This window comes from Callithrix jacchus, chromosome 11 (genome assembly GCF_049354715.1).
Source record: "Callithrix jacchus isolate 240 chromosome 11, calJac240_pri, whole genome shotgun sequence".
Lineage (NCBI taxonomy): Eukaryota > Metazoa > Chordata > Mammalia > Primates > Cebidae > Callithrix > Callithrix jacchus.
Genome location: NC_133512.1, coordinates 42,272,429 through 42,293,358, shown reverse-complemented (window position 1 = coordinate 42,293,358; position 20,930 = coordinate 42,272,429). Strand labels below are relative to the sequence as shown.

The following is a 20,930-nucleotide window of genomic DNA, read 5'->3' as shown; positions in this document are numbered from 1 at the left end:
GCAGCCAAACCATATCACCATGGCTCATTTTATTAATCCATACCTTCATGTTTATCGTAGTCTAATTATAACAAGGTGTAACAATGGTGGTGGCAATAGGAATATAAAGAAATTTCCAGTGTTTCTGTATTTGGCTCCTGCCTGGCTTCTCCTAATCTGGATAAGCAAATGTACACCGTGGATGACCGTTTCTTTAGTTTTGTCTCAAGTCAGTTGATTAAGAGAGTACTAGTAATGGCAATACATGAACCACTTGAAATATGTTTTTTATATTCCACTAGGGGTTGAAAGTCAAGCAAAAATAAATTTTCTTGGTATCAAATTCTAACAGAATACCACTGTATTCGTATAGTAGCATGGCTAGGAGGCACTGACTGGAAAAGTAAACAAGGAAAAGAGGTGGCAGTCAAAATAATGACATACTATGATAGAAATGAGTAAGGAGGGAACTGTAAAATAATGTGTATGTTATTTAACCTAAGAATTCCACTTCTTAGATTTCTCTTTTGCAGAAATAAATGTACATGAACATGACTGTACATATTCACACATCTTAAAGTTCAAAGAAGCACCAATAGACCACATAATAGTTTACAACAGTTAAGATAAATGATAAATTTAGATAAACTGGCATGTAAAGTCCTCCGGGACACAAAAATCCATATGTATATATACATATATAGACAGATTTGATAATCCAAGTAAATTTATCTAGGTACATATCCACTAAAAGGTCAACAGTTATTTTCTTTGGAGGATTTTAAGGCCTGAATGTATGTGCTTCTCATACCCAGTTCAAATACTGAAACCATAATCCCAATGTATTAGCGATCAGCTAAATCCTATGGTATTTGGAGATGGGTCTTTTGGAAGGTAATTAAATCAGAAGGGAAGAGTCCCCCTGGCCTTCCTATAAGGGAAACTAGTACCCTTGTAAGAGGCCAGAGTGCTAGCTAGCTGTTTTCTGCCATGTACGTGTATACGAAGTCAGTCTTAGCAACCTGGAAGAAGGCCCTGACCAGAATCCAACCATTTTGGCACACTGATCTTGAACATCCAGCCTCCACAACTGTGAGAGATAAATTTTTCCTGTTTATAAGCCACCCAATCTACGGAAATTTGTTATAGCAGCCTAAAGTGAGTAAGATAGAAGGGAAATAGGATTGAAAAGAATTTACTGGTTGACATAATTAGTTTTTGAGAAAAATAAATGTTAAAAATAACAGGCTACTTAGTCAAATAAAAATAATAGACTATCAAAAAGAAGTCTTAGCCTTGGGATTTGGTACTATATCATTTATATGTATTAAATAGCTTGAGTCCTGATTTTTTAATAAGCTCAATAACAGAATTTGCTCCCAGACTTCCCAAAGTTACACAGCTGATAAAACAGAACAAAATCTAGAAAACTTACAGAAGGAAAATATCAAGGAGAGGATTTTGTCCCACCATCCATGGATTCAATGCATTTAACAATGTTTAATCTACACTGAAAGATGCCTGAAAGAATCAGACAAGATCTAAGATGTACATTCATACTTTAGGCATATAATTTAATTTTTGCTCATGTGCAAAGATGAAAATTAAGTATTTAAGTGAAAGTTCCTTTTTCAGATTCACAGCCTCCACTTTAATAATTTTTATTGTCTCATCATGTATGGTTCATGAAAAATATTTTTAGTATCCAATGTTCACTAAAAACGGAAACAACAAAAATAAGGTTTTCTTTTTTCAAGTATTTCCCACATGATACCTAAATCATTGCTTATAAAAATACTTAGGCCCATTAAACATATATACTGTGTTGTTCCTGTCTGTTCTATTCATATGCATTTAATTAGTCATGGTACACTGAAAACATACACTCAGTCTCTAGACAAATTTCTAGGGAATTTTCTGCTCCTAAAACTTAAGTATTTCTGGATATTGACCAATATATTTATAGTTTCCTGTTTAGTTTAGAAAAAATGACATTTTCTTAGCATTTCAATAATCCATACTAGCGCAAGTATTATAACAGAGAAAATAAAGGAACTGGGACATTTTTCTGAATCCTTTTCAAGTCTAACTTCTGCTTGTCAATAAAATATTTTTTCTACTTAATTTTTCTGTTAACCATAATAGATCCAAGGCTACTACTCTTAGGAGTTGCTCAACAAAGACCATGTATCAACAATGTGTATAGCACAATTATAAATGCCCTGAAGGAAATACAAATGTAGTAAAAGAAAAACATCAAAGGCTTCCTATGAAGAGAAATGAATGTGACTTTGTAAATCCAACTCAGTTTGGTAGTTTTGAGGGAATATGGGATTTGTAAGAATTAAGTAATTCCTTGAGAAAAAGGGAGTTGATGAAGAGGAGCCATGGATTTGAGATGATGGGAAGGCAAATCTGCTTTAGTGAAGCAGAAGCAGGAATTAGGTAACGAGTCTAGAGATTTGTGTGGCTGAAACAGAATTACACTCAAGACAAAAAAAAATCCTTAAAGATTAGCAGTGCTAACATCCAGGAAGAGTGTTCCAGGCTGCAAGGTGATCTAGTTTCCAGTCTTAGTTAAATGAAGAACTGAGCCAATGCCAGGACAGTCTGTATGAATTTGGGTAAAGTCTTTATTTCAATCCCTAAATAATTTTGTCCTATTTCATAATCAGGACAATGAGAACAAATGTATGGTGTGAGCAAAGAGATGAGGTGAGGGAGAACATTAAATAGATAACTATTAAATACATTGTTCAATAAGAAAGAAAGCAATATGGTTTCAAGTCATAATTACTGCTGGAAATAGTTGCACAACTATTTGGAAAGTATTTTTAAGCAATGCATCATATAGTATTGTAGTTCTTAATATTAAATACTTAGATAACAGACTGGCCCAGGATTCTATTCAGTGTCTGCCTCTGCTAGCAGTGTGACATTGGACATATTACAGAAACTCTCAGAGCCTCCTTTTTTCTCACCTATAAAATAATAATACCCCAACAGGTTCACTGTAAGCATAGTATCAGGTAAACCTAGAGAACTCAATTCATTGCAGGAACACAGTAGGCCCTCAGTAAATAATACTCATCAACAACCCAACTTTTCAAAAGCAGTATAATGCATATTAAATGTATTTACTTTCATGTGGCTTTCAAAAGAAATTTACATATACAATAACAATTTGAAGAGTAACATAGGAATTCTGTCATAGTTCCAATACAAATGTATTTTATTAATATAAATAATTGACTAGTATACAGCAAGTCTCTAGCTCCTTGAGAAGTTGCTTAACAAGTTCCAAAATACAAAAAGTGCTATTTGCAGCTCTTCTAGTCAGAATAATTGAAAATAACAAAAACGTAAGAGAAAAAAGGTAACTTAAATGCAGATAAGGATGATCCACACTCATGTAAGCATTTAGTATGTTATAACATCATTCACTGTCTCTCAAGACTCTGGCACATATAAACACACATTAAAAAAAAAGAAACTCATGCAAATTTCAAAGGTTCCAATTTCCTCTCTCTGTTACAAATCATCAGGACTAGAATAAATCTCAGCAAGAGTGTGACTAAGGCTATCTCACAATCCTCATTAGCTACTGGTATATTAACAAGGGAAGTAATCCCTTAAGCATGAATTAAATCACTGCACTCTAGAAATCTGAGGCATCACAGAACTGGGTTGAGCACAGCAGAGCCATTTTGCTGTGATCCTATCTCATGTGATATTCACAGAGGTAAAAAGGACACAAGAAAAATTCAGAATGTACAGTGATTTCTACCCAGATGGCAATATCATCAGAAAAGTTATGGCTGCATATTTACCATCTGTAAAGTGAGAAGCCATTAGCCAACAAGCATCTATATGTTCAAGCAAAAGCTACCACAGAGCCACATGCATGGAAAGTCTGAATGAGTAACAAAGCCGAAGGGGCTGTCTTACCAAAGAATGAATATTCATGACGTTGCCAAGTACCACACAGATTAACTACAATTGTTATAATTTCATATTGTTATTCTGCCTGTCAGCAACATCAAAGATCAAAATAGATCATGATCAAGGATAATTCATTGAGAATGTGTATTTAGTTAGCATTAAGAAATGATTTAGACACTAGGAATAATCACAGAGGTTCTTCTGAGCGGGAAAGACTATTGTACAGAAATAAAATACAGACCACATGGAGAACCCCAATTGAAAATATCCAAGGTAAATACAGGTTTGAGAAATCCTTTATAAATATGTAACTGCTTTACTCTTCTAAATCTAAATATGTTGACACCCATTTTTCTTTTTCTCAATTCTCATAACAACTATTTATCTCAACTCGAAAACAATTCAGTATTATATAAGAATACAGGGACCTTTACTGATAGTAAATATTTTGAAATCTCTCATACAATAACTCTTTGGTCCACCACAGTCTTATCAAGATCAAAATTAAAACTTCAAACACAAAAGGCTACACTTTCAAACATAAGGCTACAATGAAAATTCATCCAAACTTATAAATGTCAAACCAGCTTGCAGACACATAAACCAGATGTCCATCTACTAGCATGTGCATAGAGCTTCACAAGTGTCTGTCTTAATTGTTCCCAAAGTTCATCTGAAGTTGTCCAGGCAGAGCTAAACTAGAAAGCTATTTTCAATTGCTAACTTTTAATAGAAGACAGTTAATTTAAAAACACTGCTTTATTTATGTGCAATGCAGAAAAATTGGGACTTGAATCCATTTTTGGTAATAGGAACAAACAAATTAAGTACGTTAGATTAGGTCATCATGTTACAAAATGAAAAAAATAACTATAATGAAATGGTAAGCATTACTCAATAGATTTATTCCATTTGGCTTTGCTGCATAACTGAAAATAAAATGTAAGCTTTTAAACAACACAGGTCTAATTATGCTATTCCTCCTCAAGTTTTCTAGGATCTTCCTTAGAGCACATTTTAGTGTGGCTTTTGTAACTGGTAATTTCTTTTCAATAGCTTTTTTAGCAGAAAGGAGAGTTTGGAACAGGTAGAGTAAGTGCGTTAGTGGTGGGTTACTTCTGAGATTTTGGTGCACCCAGCACCCAAGCAGTGTACACTGCAACCAATGGGTAGTCTTTATCCCTCACTCCCCTCCCACCCTTTTCCCCAAGTCCCCAAAGTTCATTGTATGATTTTTGTGCCTCTGCATCCTCCCAGCTTAGCTCCCACTTATGAGTGAAAACAAATGGCATTTAGTTTTCCATTCCTGAGTTACTTCACTTAGAATAATGGTCTCCAACTTCATCCAGGTTGCTGTGAATGCCATTAATTTGTTCCTTTCTATGGCCGAGCAGTATTCCATGGTATGTGTATGTATCTTTTTCGTATAACTTCTTTTGCTCTGAGTAGATACCCAGGAGTGGGATTTCTGGATTAAATGGTAGATCTACGTTTAGAAGCAGCAGCAATCTTACTCTCATGGGGTAAAGCCGAGGTTTACCCCGTATGTCCTAGAATGAAGACCCTTTCAACTTTTGAAATGCTCATAGACTATACCACTAAGCTGAATTTTCAGTATTTGTCAATTGAAAAGTGCATAATTATGAATTTAAAAATACCTTTAAATTATCATCATCAGTTATAACACCTATATATTTGAAGATAATTATTTCTTCCTTACAGAAAATTCCTAGAGTAAAATAGATTTGCAGACTTTGATAGCGGTGGTGTGGCTCATGGTTTAGAAAACACTCCTAAGGGGAAAAAGGAAGGAAATAAGAATTGCCCCAGCACTGTGTTTTCATTGTTGTAGCTCCAAAGGTCAGCAGTATACTTGCACAGAGCATGCTCAATACTTATTTGCTACAAGAATTAACTAGTGAATATCAGAGTACTAGTCTTAGTTACACTGGGCTTTGGGACTTTGCACTGGTTGCTTCCTTTAGTGAAATGTGCTGCCCCAAGATATCTACAAAGCTATTTCCCTCCGCTCCCAGCATTTGGCTAAATGCCATCTTCCTAATGCGGCAAATCCACACCTGGGATCTGCAATGCCTCCTCCCTGACCTTATTTCATTTTATTTTCCCCTCTACAAGTTATCAGGATAATTATCTTACCATTTAATTCTCTTTTGTACTATTTTAACTCTGTCTCCCACTTACAGAATGCAAGATGTACAAGAACAGAGACTGTATGATTTGTTCACTGGTGCAGTCCAAGCTTCTAAAAGGATGCCTGGCATAGTGAATATATTTTAAACAACTTAATCTTTAACAAATCATTCCATGTCTTATCCTTCTGTACAACAAAAATGAAGTCTCCCCTCCTCAGTTCATAGTGGTTCAAAAAACAAGTGGATTTACCATTAGAAAATGAAATCCAATGATAATTTTGAAATTTATGTAATTGTACTTGTAACTTTTCCACATGGGAATGGTGCGAGTAATAAGGTAAAAGAATAGAGGGATCCTCTCTCAGCTAGATGCTTACTGTTTGAGTGGATATGACAGTTCATCTGTTCAAAATATATATATTCTATTGGTTCTATGTCTCTGGAGAACCCTGAGTGATACATAAGGTTCTGAGGCAGCCTAAGTTGTAAAAAGCAATGTTAGCAACATGCGGACTTAGAGATGAACAGATAACATGCACGATCTGATGTGATTTCTTAAGAAAGTTAGTTTCTACTGAGGTATAAATGACACTACCAACTGCACATTTCAAGTGTAAAGCTTAATGAGTTGTGACAAATACATACAACTGTATACCCGCCATCCTCATTCATATGTGCAACATTTCCATAATCTCTCTTGACCTTTTCCACTGTTCTGATTTCTATTACCTTAGTTTTGCCTGTTCTAGAACTTCAGATTCTAAAAAGAAAAGGAATAATACAGTATAAACTGTACAATGAAAGTCATTTCACCCTATCACCTACTTAGGTGATTGGTGAACTGTCAAATTTAGGGGATAGGAGAACTGTCATCTTGTCAATCCATGAACATTATATACATATCCATTTATTTAGGTGTTAATTAGGTTAAAAGGTCTTCACTCTAGAACATACCAGGCAAACCTCTGCTTTACACTATGAGGGTAAGATAGCTGGTTCTTTGAAAAGCAGATCTACCATTTAAACCAGAAACCCGACTCCTGGGTATCTACCAGAGCAAAAGAAGTCATTAGACGAATAATACAGTACACAGTACAAATAGTACAGTACAAAATCCGTCATAAATGGTTTCCATTGCTGAATGTTTTCCATCAAAGATTCAACTTCGTTGTTGTATGTCTGCATCTTAGTTTAACCTTAATATTTATATTTCTGATCATCGAGTTTACTTTTGCATTAGATGACAGGTAGAGATTGAAGCTCAATACTCTCTAACAAATGTTTCCAATTGTATAATAATTTGCTGAAATGACGTTCCTTTTCTTATTGAATCACCTTGACACCTTTGTCAAAAAACCAGTTGTCTAAATATGTATGGCTCTATTTCTAGACTGCTTCAATTTCTCTACTTATTTTTCTCACACCAATTCTACACAATCTTTATTCTGTAGCCTTACAAAATTTTAAATCAATTGGTATGAGCCATCTAACTTTGTCATTCTTTTACAAATTACATCTATTTTGCATTTCCATGCAAATTTGAGAATCAGCTTGCCATTTTCAAAAATAAATGCCTGTTGGCATTATAATTAGGATTGCATTGAGTTACAGCTCATTCGGTGGAGAACTGTTGTCTTGTCAATCCATGAACATGATATACATATCCATTCATTTAGGTGTTATTTAATTCCTCTCACTGATATTTTACACTTTTTGTTTTTTTTTGAGACGGAGTTTCACTCTTGTTACCCAGGCTGGAGTGCAATGGCGCAATCTCGGCTCACCACAACCTCCGCCTCCTGGGTTCAAGCAATTCTCCTGCCTCAGCCTTCTGAGTAGCTAGGATTACAGGCATTATGCCCAGCTAATTTTTTGTATCTTTAGTAGAGACAGGGTTTCACCATGTTGACCAGGATGGTCTCGATCTCTTGACCTCGTGATCCACCCGCCTCGGCCTCCCAAAGTGCTGGGATTACAGGCGTGAGCCACCGAGCCCGGCCCTATTTTGCACTTTTAAGTACACAAATCTTGAACATTTCTCTACACTTGTTTTCCTAAGTCTTTTTTTATTTTTGAGATGGAGTTTCGCTCTTGTCACCCAGGCTGGAGTGCAATGGTGCGATCTCGGCTCACCGCAACCTCCACGTCCTGGGTTCAGGCAATTCTGCTGCCCCAGCCTCCTGAGTAGCTGGGATTACAGGCACGTGCCACCTTGCCCAGCTAATTTTTTGTATTTTTAGTAGAGACGGGGTTTCACCATGTTGACCAGGATGGTCTCGATCATACTACTGTGATATTATTTAACTTTAATTAATATTTGTAGTATATATTTTATATTGACCTTATATTTAAGAAAACAATTCCTCTAAAATTAGTTAACTAAGGGCTTTTTCATAAACTTCTTATTAAAAACTTGTGAAATTAACATTTTACATAAATTACTTCTCAGGTAAATTTGCTTCAATAAACAAGTCTACATTTACATTAGTGATGCACACATGCGCTCGGTCTCCCATAGTTTAAATAATATGAACATTAAGAAAATAATTTCACCATATTTTAAGTTGCTGCTCATATAAGCTTGGGAAGATATCAAATAGTTAAGTATAAATACCACAAACAATAAAAGGGATTAAATGTCAATTTTATATGTATGTTTGTGTGTGTATATATATATATATATATGTATACACAGGCATATATATAAAAGTCTTTACAAATCAAAGAAACAGTACTGCTTTTGCTGAAGCCAGACAAAAATATCTTAAGACACTACTTCTTTGTGTGCTTATCCCTTCTAATGAAAACAGGGCCAATTCACTGGGTATTATTTTCTTTACTTAGGATTCATTCCTCCAACTTTGAAGGAATTCTTCAAGCAAATAGCCGTGAATCTCATTTTTTATATATTTTGGCTGATATCACTAAAATTGAAAATACCAATGGTAAAATTTTACGAGGATCAGAACATTTAATACTTAATATAAAATTAAACATACTTACCTGAGGAAGGAGACCCTTAATCCTCTCAAGCTTCTAAAACCCCTTCCCCCTAGACTTCTACATTGCATTTCAATAGGAGAAGTAAAGGCTGGCAGACCAGGTGCTACCCTTAATCACACTCCTGTAGATCACAGGCATGGTATGAAGCAATCTTTCTGGAAGGCATTATTTTGGCTTAAACACGATCAAACCCCCACCTAGTCATGTACCCCACGCCTACTTCATGGATCAAGACCCTTTCACATGTAATTTCTAGAACTGTAAAACTTTGAAAGGGCAAGAATTTTCTTTGTTGAGGAGCTTGGTTGTTAAGGTATTTTCACCTTCCACAGCTCCCGGGCAAATAAATCACCACTTCCTTCCCTGTTCAGTGTTCGAGAGGTTTGTTTGTGGCCACTCCTGCTTCAACCTAAGACAAAAAAAAAAATATTTGCTAAACAGATGAAAAACCAGAGTGACAGGTAAGACAAAGATGCTTTTCAATCACATGAATATTCTTCTGCTAGTCCTGGAAGAGGCCCAATCTAGGCCTTTTAGTCCATGCTGTGGGCAGAGGAGAGTGTGAACCTAGTTTTTTATTTATTAGACATGGCACTACTGCCCTGTAACACTGAAGGATAAGGTAGCCTTATACAAGTAGATGAGAAAGGGGGCCATTTTTGGCTCCCTTATGATCTGAAGCCTACTGTGCTTCCTCAGAGATTTTACACACAGAGATACTTTTGTTACTACTTATGCTCCACGTTTCCTACTCCCTTACCTAATATCCATATGCCTTTGTCTCTTAAGTGTCCCCTAAATTTGTTTATAAAGTCTCTAGAAAGTAGCCTGGCAAGAAACTACAATCTGTCAACACAAAGTTACTGAAAATTTATCAGAAAAGAGAAAAATCTATGGAAAGTATTTCCCTACACCTAGAACAATCTGAGTGCCAAAGAAAGCTGACTTTGGATTTACATCTTGTATTATGTTTTATTTTGCTGTATTGCTTTAATGGTATGATTTTTCTCACACACAGAAAATTGAATTGCATGTGTATAAACTATACTCTCAATTAAGGGTCAAAAACAGAAGGTAATGAAGACAAAGACCAAACTGAACAACAGAGCAGTAGGATCTATATTAAAACTCTGGAAACTTGAGCGAACTTCAGAAATTATGCTCTAGTGAGTTTAAAACCTTGTTTTTGGTATTTTGGATTTTCTTCCTTAACACAAAGAATGTGACATTTGCATGGATATTGTTCAGAGGTGGCGTCTTGGAATCACTAACACAAGAGTTTGGAGTGGACACTTTTGCAGCTTGAAACAATTCCCCAGATCATTCCAATAGGTTCCTGCAATACCACCATTATTGCCTCACCCCACCAAGAATCATAGTGGTAAATTTTTTTAAAAAAAAGCTTAAGAAACTCTGTTTACAATGTTCTTTATATAATTACAATTTGGAGCGCAACCCAAATCAAAGTAAACCACACAATGATGCCTTGAAGCAAAGGTAATTAAGATGTGCAGATAATTAAGGTGGGCATTATCAAAAAAGCAGTGTTATAGCTCTCTAGATCCCTCTGGAATGTATCCCACGAAGCCAATTCTGGCAGTGAAACAAAGCAAGTGTCAAAGAACTATTCCTTCTAAAACCAAGTATTTCCGCCGAGATTTTGCTTTTGTAAAAAAAGGTTGATATTTAAATTGACTCTCTCTCTTAGTACTTGACTGAAAGATTTCCCCTCTCTTCCTCATACCACTGTAGCTGATTGAGGTAGCCCAGCAAACAATCTGTCTGTATCTTGATGACACTGCAACCGATATCAGATCTAACTGCACCGAGACAGGCATTTCGCAGAAGAGCTTGGAAGGGTCTCAGATCCCCTATTTAGAAGTCCTGTGGAATCCTCAGCTTCCCTCGGTCCAGAAGATAGAGTCTAAGAAAGTACAGCAATACCTGAACTAATCACGCAACTTTCATATCCTCCTCCCCATGCTTGGGGCCAGGCTGTGGCCGCTGCATTATAAAAAGTTTCTTTCCTTTCATATGCCTTCTTTGCAAGGAATCTATTTAGAAGACTCTGATCTCCAAGTCCCCTCCCACACCTGCACATCCATTCTTGCCATAGTGATTACAGACCATCTGCTCAGGTCCATTTCTTGTTCTGAATTGCTCCAGAAGAACTGATAATAAAGGCTGTCATGATTTCCAAGCACACCCAGGCCAGATTCCTTTGGTTCCTCTGCATCCAAAGCTGAGGAAAGGCCCTGCTAACCCCCATTCCCCACAGCATCCCATTCCCAAAAAGCCAAGGAGAGAAGATGAGACCATAAAATAATCTGAAGATTAATAGAAATGAGATTGCGTCTTAGGATAAAGCCAAAGCTCACTAAATATTAATAATGTAACACGGCTTTCATTTTATTTTGTGCATACATATGTGTATACACGTAGTATATGTATATATATAAACGTGTATAGAGATATATAAAATATATACACTTTTTTAACTTTAAGAAGTTCTTCTGCTAAAGCCTCACTGAGCATGTGAACACAGTTGTGCTTCTGAGGTGCAAATCTAGTTCAATCACCTAGCTTATGTATGTGAAATTACTTCAGTTTCTGGGTCTGGGTTCCTCACCAGCATATGTTAGAGCTATCAATTCCCACTTCATGTGGCTATCCTAGTTTCTATAAAAGTTTATATGAAAATGCCTGGTGCACACCGTGCTCAAAAAACTATGTCTTCTTTCCATATTCTATGAATGACTACTTTTAATGAATGTCCTTAATTTAGAAGCTTTGCTAGGCTACTTATGTGAAGAAAATAAAATATGCAATCAGAAATAGTGAGATTATCTTCAACTAGGATGACAGAAGACACACTGTAGATACTAACAAAAGTGCATTCAAGAGAAATGTAGTGTTTCCGAGTAATGTAGCTGACAAATTCCAAGACAAACTGAATGTCAGAGAACTTTTAGCCTTTCTAGAACATGTTACAGTATCTAGAGAAAGACACTCAGGTCTGAGACTTAAGAATTGCAGGACTCACTCATAGTCTGAAACAAAAGAGCCATCTTCCCTAATTAGGTGACAAGGCCTGTTTCTATCACATCAAACATTCTGGTCCCATGAAAGCAATAATCACTCTCAGTTTTTCATTTCCCTAAATAACTGAGATAATGAAGCCACCTAGATCACTCTGAGTTTTGTTGCTCTTTCCATACTGTTTTTTTCATAACCTAATGATGCATATTATTTTCATACACAAAATGAGCAAACCCTGTTGATTGCTCAAATGCTGACACTCATTTTAGTAAAACACAACAGGTGCTTTGTTCATCTGACAACATGTTGGGAAAAACCCTTACAAAAAGAAAAAGCAGAAATCTACCCAAGCCCAGGTCAAGCAGAATAGGATAAACATGATATACACGGCACACCTATATCATAAATACACCATTGTGAACCTGAAGAATGCTAGAGGGCAAGAAGGAAAACCTAGTTATGAAACCAAGCTGCACACCTGGGAATCAGGGCAGAGAATGAGGACTAGGTTGATAGGGACACAATGGCTTTAAGTATATGTGATTTAAGTTTAAAATCAGGTAAATATATTTTCTCAAGGAATAAGTTTAAAAAGCCAAACATACTTGAAACCATGAAAAGAATTAGTAATTTTTTTTTTTTTTTTTTTTTTTTTTTTTTTTTTTTTTTAGTCAGGGTCTCCTCTGTTGCCCAGGCTAGAGTGTAATGGTAATCAGTCATGGCGTACTACAGCCTCAGATTCCTGAGCTCAAGCGATCCTCTGGCTTTAGCCTCCAGAGTAGCTTGGATGACAAGTATGCACCACCAGACCTGCACAGCTCTTTTTTTTTTTTTTTTTTTTTTTAAAGAACCCGTTTCACCATGTTGCCCTAGCTGATCTTAAACTCCTGGGCTCAAGCAATCCTTCCTGCCTCTTCCTCTTAAAGTGCTAGGCAAAAATGAGTAAATTCTTTCATCTGAATTTTATATAATATAAAGTAGTAAGAACTACAGAACTTCCAACACATAATGATTCCATCCAAATCGCTGCACTAGAAGCGACCAAACTCCACCAGGTAGAAGAGGAACCTTTGTCTCCTAGTCTCTGTGGGTAAATAGAATCTTAACTTCTTTGATTACCAGATAACATACACAACTAGCCTAAACACATTCACATTGACCAATCCTTTGTAATTTTTTACTGGAGTGCTGCTCTCTCCCAGACTCCCAATACATTGAGAAGCTTTGACTTGGACCCGATGGCTAGTTGAAGGGTCTAACTGGACCAATGGTTCCCAACTCTGGCTGCACATTACAATCACGTGGGAATTTTAAATATTCTCCCACCTACCCCTTCATGCTCCTTTAAAAATGACCACTTCTGCACAAATCAGAATGAAGCTCCACTCTTTACCCTATCAGTAGTTACTAAAATATGTTTTCACCACTTTAATCAATGTTTGCCTTTGTTTATCTTTCATAGTAATTAATGTCTCTCACATGAGGAAAGGACAGGTCCAAAAAACTTATTTAAAAAAAATCTGTATTATCATAAAATACAATTTTCCAATAAAGTGGATAAAAAAAGAATTAAAACATTTAACTGCCTTTTACACACTATTTAGAATGATTCTAAGTACCAACTCTGCAGGATGAGCCCTCTTCAAAAAAGTTAATCCCAGTCATTTTTTATTACCATTAAAATAAAATTCTCCTAAATCACATTTCTACGTAGAATTTGCATGCTTCCTGTGCATACACACAAACTTTAAGTTCTCTTTAAACAAATTTCATAAAGAATTTTCTCACTTGACATATCTTTGCACTGGCTAGATAATTCACTACACAAATCCTTAATGGGGTATCTGGTTTCCAGATTTTGTAAATAACATGGACTCAAGACAATCAGACATTCCACTCTAATATATTCCAAAACCAGTGCCTTCAGATCTGTAGCCCCCACCCCCCACCTTTTTTTTTCTGAGATGGAGTTTGCTCTTGTTGCCCAGGCTGGAGTGTAATGGTGTGATCTCAGCTCACTGCAACCTCTGCCTCCTTGGTTCCAACAATTCTCCTGCCTCAGCCTCCTGAGTAGCTGGGATTACAGGCAGGTACCACCACATCCAGCTAATTTCTGTGTTTTTAGTAGAGGCAGGGTTTTACCATGTTGGCCAGGCTGGTCTCAAACTCATGATCTCAGGTGATCCACCTGCTTCAGCCTCCCCAAGTGCTGGGATTACTGGCATGAGCCACTTTGCCCTGTCAGATCTGTAAACTTCGAAACGTGACTTTGCTTCTATGGACATTACTGCTTTTTTCCAAAAAATATAAACTTCAATCACCTCTCAGGAGTTCTTGTGCAAGAAGCAAAGTGGTTATGCTTACATACTAAGTGACTTAGTCTTCATCAAAGTGATTCACATTGGAAAGCATTCCTCTCACATCAGAAATTGAAAATGTTAGACTACAAACCGCAAATCTGTAAAGTATTCCAAAAAGTTTTATTACATCAATAGTATTTATTTACAATAAGAGCAATATCTACAATGATCATGTGGGAGTACTACATGCATGATCTAAATTAAATATTATCTGCATGGCATTCACATGCCTACCAATTTAAAATACTTGAATGACCTGACACATAAAAGTTCAATTAAAAATATATGTAGCTGCCTAATTTGATTTTTACACACTCTATAATTAATCAACCTGCAGCTACCTTATGATGTCTTAAGATTTTTACAAGTCAATGAAAATCTCTTTACAAGAAATTTCAAGTCAAAAAACTTCTCACAAGGCTTTTTATAAAGCGTAAGCATTGTGCACATTTAAATGCCTAGTACTGTGAAAGAGTATTAAATTGGCATACCATCAATTCCCTTAAGCAACAATGCAAACCTAACAGACAATGAATTTCACATGGTAATGTGGTGGGAAACCTGAAACAAATACCTAATACATAGATATCAAAAACTGTTCTTGCTTAATAGTCTACCAGATACACTGAATTCTTCCAATCCAAAAGGAGTCCTATTCATATTTTTATGTTATTTTTTTATATAAGCATTTGTCCTTAGTATTTTTGAGCTATGTCTAATAATGAAGAAAACTGTAACACATATGAATACATGAAAATATCAAATTCACTGCAAGGAAAATGAATTAAAATAGTCACATATCTCATAAGATGAAAGGAGAGATCAAAGGTACACACATACGCCATTTAGTTTGATCCAATTTCATAAAACACAGCATTTGGAGCTTCTAAATTTGTCGGATTTATGTTGAAATGAAAACATGTAAGTATTGATAGTGACAGTAGACAGACAAATTCCTAGGCAGACAGGGGCAGGTCCCCAGTGAAACTCTACCTTCAAGCCAAGGACATTCTAAAGCCTGGAAAACCAAGCTACCAGTTACAGACAGAATCCATGAACCAGAGTAAGAACTTCCATCACCATCTTACTCACTTTCTCGCAATTGGTTCTTTCTGAATGATGCCTTTTAACCAATCAAATGGTGTCTTTTCCAAGCCCACCCATAAACCAAACGGCACACATTCCCCCATTTAAAGCCCATTTAAACCACAGACTAGCCTCACAAACAACTACTCACTTTCGGGTCCCCTCTTACTGTCGAGAGCTTTTCTTTCACTCAATATATTTTACTCTGCCTTACCCTCTTCTCCAGTGTCCTGGTACCTTGTTCCTCTTGGTTGTGGGAAAAGAACCTGGAACTTGCTGAAATGGCAGAGTGAAACAGTTGTTAATGCTCCTGCTCGCTGAGCTGCAGGGCAGTGGGAATAAAACAGCTGTAACACTCCTGCCTGCTGAATTACAGGAATAAAAAAGCTGCAACAGTATGTTGATTGTATGTGTAAAACTTTTGAGTTCTTAAATAATTGTGTTATTTGCAAACAATGACTGTTTCTTACTTCCTAATCCTTTATTCTTTGACTTCTCTTTTATCTGACTGTGCTAGTTAGAGCATCCAGTACCAAGTTCAATAGAAATGGTGATTATGACCATTCTTTTCTTGTTCTTCGTTTTAATACCGTAATGTTCCTAACACATTAAGGTTGATGTTCCATTTAGATTTTTGGAGTATAACTTTACCAAGACACTTTAATTTGCTAAGAGTTTACCATTATTGGTGCTGAATTTTATCACATCTTCTCTCAAACTATTGAGAGGATGTCACCAACTTTTCTTTAACTTGAATGTATGGTAAATTACCACAGCTGAATTTTTAATATTAAACTATCTCTGAATCCCTAGGATAAATCATCTGTACTCATGTTTGTGAATGATAATAGCCTGCAATTTTTAATTTATTAACTTTTACCTCCATAACTTGAAATAATAAATATAAAAATAATTTAACCAATATTCTGTTAATATTTTACATATTATCAGGAACACAGTGTCTATAATGTAAACAGAAACCATTAGAGTAGTACATTAAACAAAAAAGTACTACTATTCAAATCTATGATGTCCTGATACAGCTTCCAAGTGTTTGTTCATTTTTGCACTTTTCATATTGGTCACTCAGTAGTCACCGAGGGCCTACACTACAACAGGCACCATTCCAGTGCTAGAAATAAAGTGATAAACCAGGCAAAAACATGCTGTCTTCTTTGGCTTCATATTCTAGATAAAGAAGAGAGACAATCAGCATGAATAAGTAAAGCATTTTGTGCCAAATTGTGTTAAACTGTTATACAGAAAAAGCAGGAAGAATGAGAGGGAATACTTGAGTCGGAGATGGGCAGGGTCAATTCATGCTCAATACATACTGAAGTACATCTGGAAAGACACCAATATGATAAAGAAAGCCAAAGCTAAGCATTATGATGAAAACAGTATAAAACTATTTTTTGTTAAAAAAACAAAGAATTTTCGCAAGGCTGACAGATATGGTAGAATAGTAGTTCTCAGCTCAATTCTTCTAATGCAATGAAAAAAAAGAAATGATGTAGATGATGTGACCTACCCTTTCCTTCCTCACCTAGGGAATATACTGGAACAAAGATGAGACAAATGGGTATTACTATTATACTCATTATTATTACAACAAATACCAAATTTTAAAATTATTTTTAGTGTATGTTACTTACAGTGTATTTCACAAGTGGTTAAAAATGACTATGGTTGGCAATATTTTAAGGGTTTTATCTAGCTGCACTTTAAGGTCCCCTGAAAATCTGACCCTTTACAATTCTACAGCTAATTATTAATAAACAAGTATCCAAATTTTATATAATTTGGGCACCAATCTTTAGTGTCTTTATCTTACTCATTTGCTAAAGAGGAAAACTGCCAAAAATAATAAACACAATGATCTATTGTTTGGGTGTATCCAACACCGGTTCCCCATCCTGTGGGGAAAACACCCCACCCTTATTCTCATTCATGGAGTTTGGGTGGGGCTGACCTGGTTCCAGGTGTGGACAAGTTAAGTAGGCCTGATTAATAGAAAGTACATTCACATGGGCCATAGTAATTGAATCTGAAAATGAAGATATATTTTAGAACAGGCTTAATGAGTTAGAATTACGGTTTTCAGTGAAAATATTGGGATAGAGGCACTCTCTTTCCCCTGAGTTTACAAAACATAAAGTGGGAGCAGTAAATTATATAGTGTATGTTTGATATTATTTAGAAAACCACCTGAGAATAAAAAACGAAATTATTTGGTACAGATAGGGATTTGACAAAGCCATAAGCCATTATCTCAGATTTTTTCAGATATATTTTTAAACCACTTTATGTTGTGTTTCTGACATTTGCAATTAAAAAGTCCCAACAGATAAACCAATTAGTTCATCAATTAATTCAACTGGCTGAAAAACCCCTCTGCCTTGATCTTCCTCCAGTAAATATACCTGAAACTGACATGCAAGGCTTCATTTTAAGTTATCATAAAATATTGTTCAGGAAGCAAAATACTGAAATTCATATAGTAATATCTACATAAAGATTTCACATATGTATTAATTCATGTTATAAAAAAGACGATCACTATATTCAAAATTTTAAGGATACTGGTTAAAAATTTAGAGAGGAAATTAAAATTTGCACTTCTATGTTTTTTAGAAAACTGTGGTGAGCATTTCATTTGCCAGCTCATTAAAAATTTTCAATCTAGTTAGCAAAGTTAAGTTATAATTCTGCAATTTACACACATTACTCTACATTTTCCTTTTTAAAATTTCAAATGAATTTGGTAGTTTGGACAAAATTTTACACACTTCCATCTAAAATGTTACAAGCATCAGAAACAATATGACAATTGAACTGAGTGAAAAGTTAATATGAATTCAAATGAATATCCAAGTAGTATAAATCTATTAAAATTCTTAGATTTTTGCAACAACATGAGTGGAACTAGAGGCCATTATCTTAAGTGAAATAACTCAAACAGAAACTCACATACCAAGTTTTCAGTTATTAGTGGGAGCTGAATAATGTGTACACATGAACAAAGAAGAGGATGACAGATATCAGAGACTTGGAAGTGAGGGAGTGGGAAATTGATGAGAAATTACATAATGAGTACAATGTACACTATTTAGATACACTAAAAGCCAAGACTTCACCACTCCACAACATATGCATGCAATAAAATTGTAGTTGTACTGTCTTAAATTTATCAAAAACAAAGAAAGAAACAAACAAACTGAGAAGGGAAGGAGTTAGCAGTCATTTACCCACCATACCTAAACCAAACTTTGGAATTTGATAACTACAAAATTTTGAGATAATTAATTTAAATTTAGCACCAAGTATAACTGAAAAGTTATAGAGAGATAGTCCCCTGCCTTTATAAGCTTTGTTAAAGCCAAGGAATCTATAACAGAATAAGCAAATGTAGTAATTTCTGTGACTTTAAGATATTTCAAAAATCATAATTAGGTAACATTTCGGATTTCTACTGATTATTTTTCTTTACTGCATATTTTACATCAGAGAATTCATAATTCAAAGATTCAGAAGGGATACCTCTCTGCAATTCTTAGCATGCATGCTTTCTCATTAAGCCCCAAATATAGATCAGCTGAAAATATCTGTAATCTAAATGCAATATACACAGCACTTCTCAAGATAAACAATTAGTCCACAGGCAGCAGAAGGCAAAACAGCTACTCACCATTACTTATTTTCTTGAATTTACAAGGGCCACATTTGCTATTGCTCAGCTAACCTCACATGCCTGTGGAAAAATTAAACTCTAAGTAACAAAAGACATGCCATTTTAACACCCAACTAACCTAAGGTAACCCTGATTTATATGACTTGAGAAAGTTACTGGTGAAGAAAATCTATGTTCTCATGATAATGCTGGCAAAGCTTGGTGTTGTCAGTTTATTAGAAACACTGGAGTTATGATATAGAAGTTACAACTGTAGAAAATATGAATGAGATTCTGAAATTATTTATTGGCCAGGTCACTTGTTGCAAATTAACCACTCCCCACCCCACACCAGTCGTGTTTATGTAGTTGCTTAAACTGGTAATTTTTAGGCTAAATACAATGCCTTCATTATTAAAACTGATACCAAAGTTCAGAAAGATTTGCCATTGCATGTTTTAATGTTTGCTGTTATCAGCATGTTTTGGTAAACTTATGTAACAATTTTCATCTAAAAAGTCAGACTTGGTGATCATGCTTATTCCTTTCTCCATGGGCAAGAACTGGGAATTGAATAAGTATATTTGACCTTTTATGTAGTGGCTTTAGCTTACTTCCTCTTATCACACTGAGAAAATTACAAGCAAGTTTGTGCTAATACTGGACTTTCTTAACTAAAAAAAAGATCACCCTCCCTAAAGAGTCTAAATCCTTTAATATCATCAAAACATCTTAAATATGAAGGCAGAAATTAAATAAAGGGCTAAGCGAATTAAGGTGGTGACTAAGGCACAATTAAATTTAAATCCTAGTAATAGTTAATGAAACATATCATTCCTACTTAAAATTCAAAAACAATCAGATCAAGTCAGAATCCAAGGTACTTAACTGGTAGATAAGCAAGAAATGACCTGACTATTCACTGAAAGGTAACTAGAAACATAGTATAATAAGGATAGGTGTATTATAAAACCATAAATGCATACTTTCATATATTAAAAAACTGTAGGTGGCTTAACAATTACTGGTATATTTTCACAAAAGCATATCCCCCACTGGAGGGTCAAAATATTTTTTGTTACCTTACTTTATAGTAAGACTGGAACATAAGGTTGGCTCAAACCAATGATGTAAGTACATACCAGTAGGTAATATAGAGTTTAGTGGTCCATATTTTAATACATTTCATATTGCGCTGATTTCAGCTTGCAAGCCTATAAACAAAATTAAACATCCTTTCCTTGCATCCTAATTTCACTATTTCTAATACAAAAGTATTTTTGGTAAACAAAAAAATTAGTATATTCAATACAACTTTTAATTTTTTGTGTTTCTGAACCCCTCTTTTGAAAGATCTGTCTGTAGGTAAGATCTGTGGCCTATTTTTATTATGACTTAGAAACTTTTGAGCCATAAATACAAATTCTAAATCTTTTTTCAAACAAAATCATTAATGTGAAAGATTATAAGGTACATTTTTAGCTGAAAAAAGTAGCAAATTCTCTGTGGTACTCTTTTTGAACACTGTTTCCATATGTTCCTTCTTACTAAGTGTTGTAGAATGATACAGTGATTACAAAACTACATATAAACCATGACAAAAGCATAATCATCATGAATAGTGTCTGTGTAAAACATGTTTTTCCTGTCCATTAAAATTCAGAGTCTAAGCGGAATTACTGTAGATGTGTTTATTAT

The 20,930-nt window shown here is 35.2% G+C and overlaps 1 protein-coding gene across 12 annotated transcripts in view; it reads right to left on the bottom strand.

Moving 5' to 3' along the window:
• CRPPA (CDP-L-ribitol pyrophosphorylase A) overlaps positions 1-20,930 on the bottom strand; it is a 337,573-nt gene that overhangs the window by 94,491 nt on the left and 222,152 nt on the right. The window contains exon 10 of one of the 12 annotated variants that reach the window (XM_054237213.2): positions 19,251-19,313. The exons of 10 other annotated variants lie outside the window; for them this stretch is intronic. In XM_054237213.2, the coding sequence (XP_054093188.1) occupies positions 19,296-19,313 (18 nt within the window). In that variant the 3' untranslated portion in view covers positions 19,251-19,295. Of the gene's footprint in view, positions 1-8,701; positions 9,487-19,250; positions 19,314-20,930 lie in introns of those variants that run through there. One more of the 12 variants, XM_017975303.4, reaches the window with a different exon arrangement.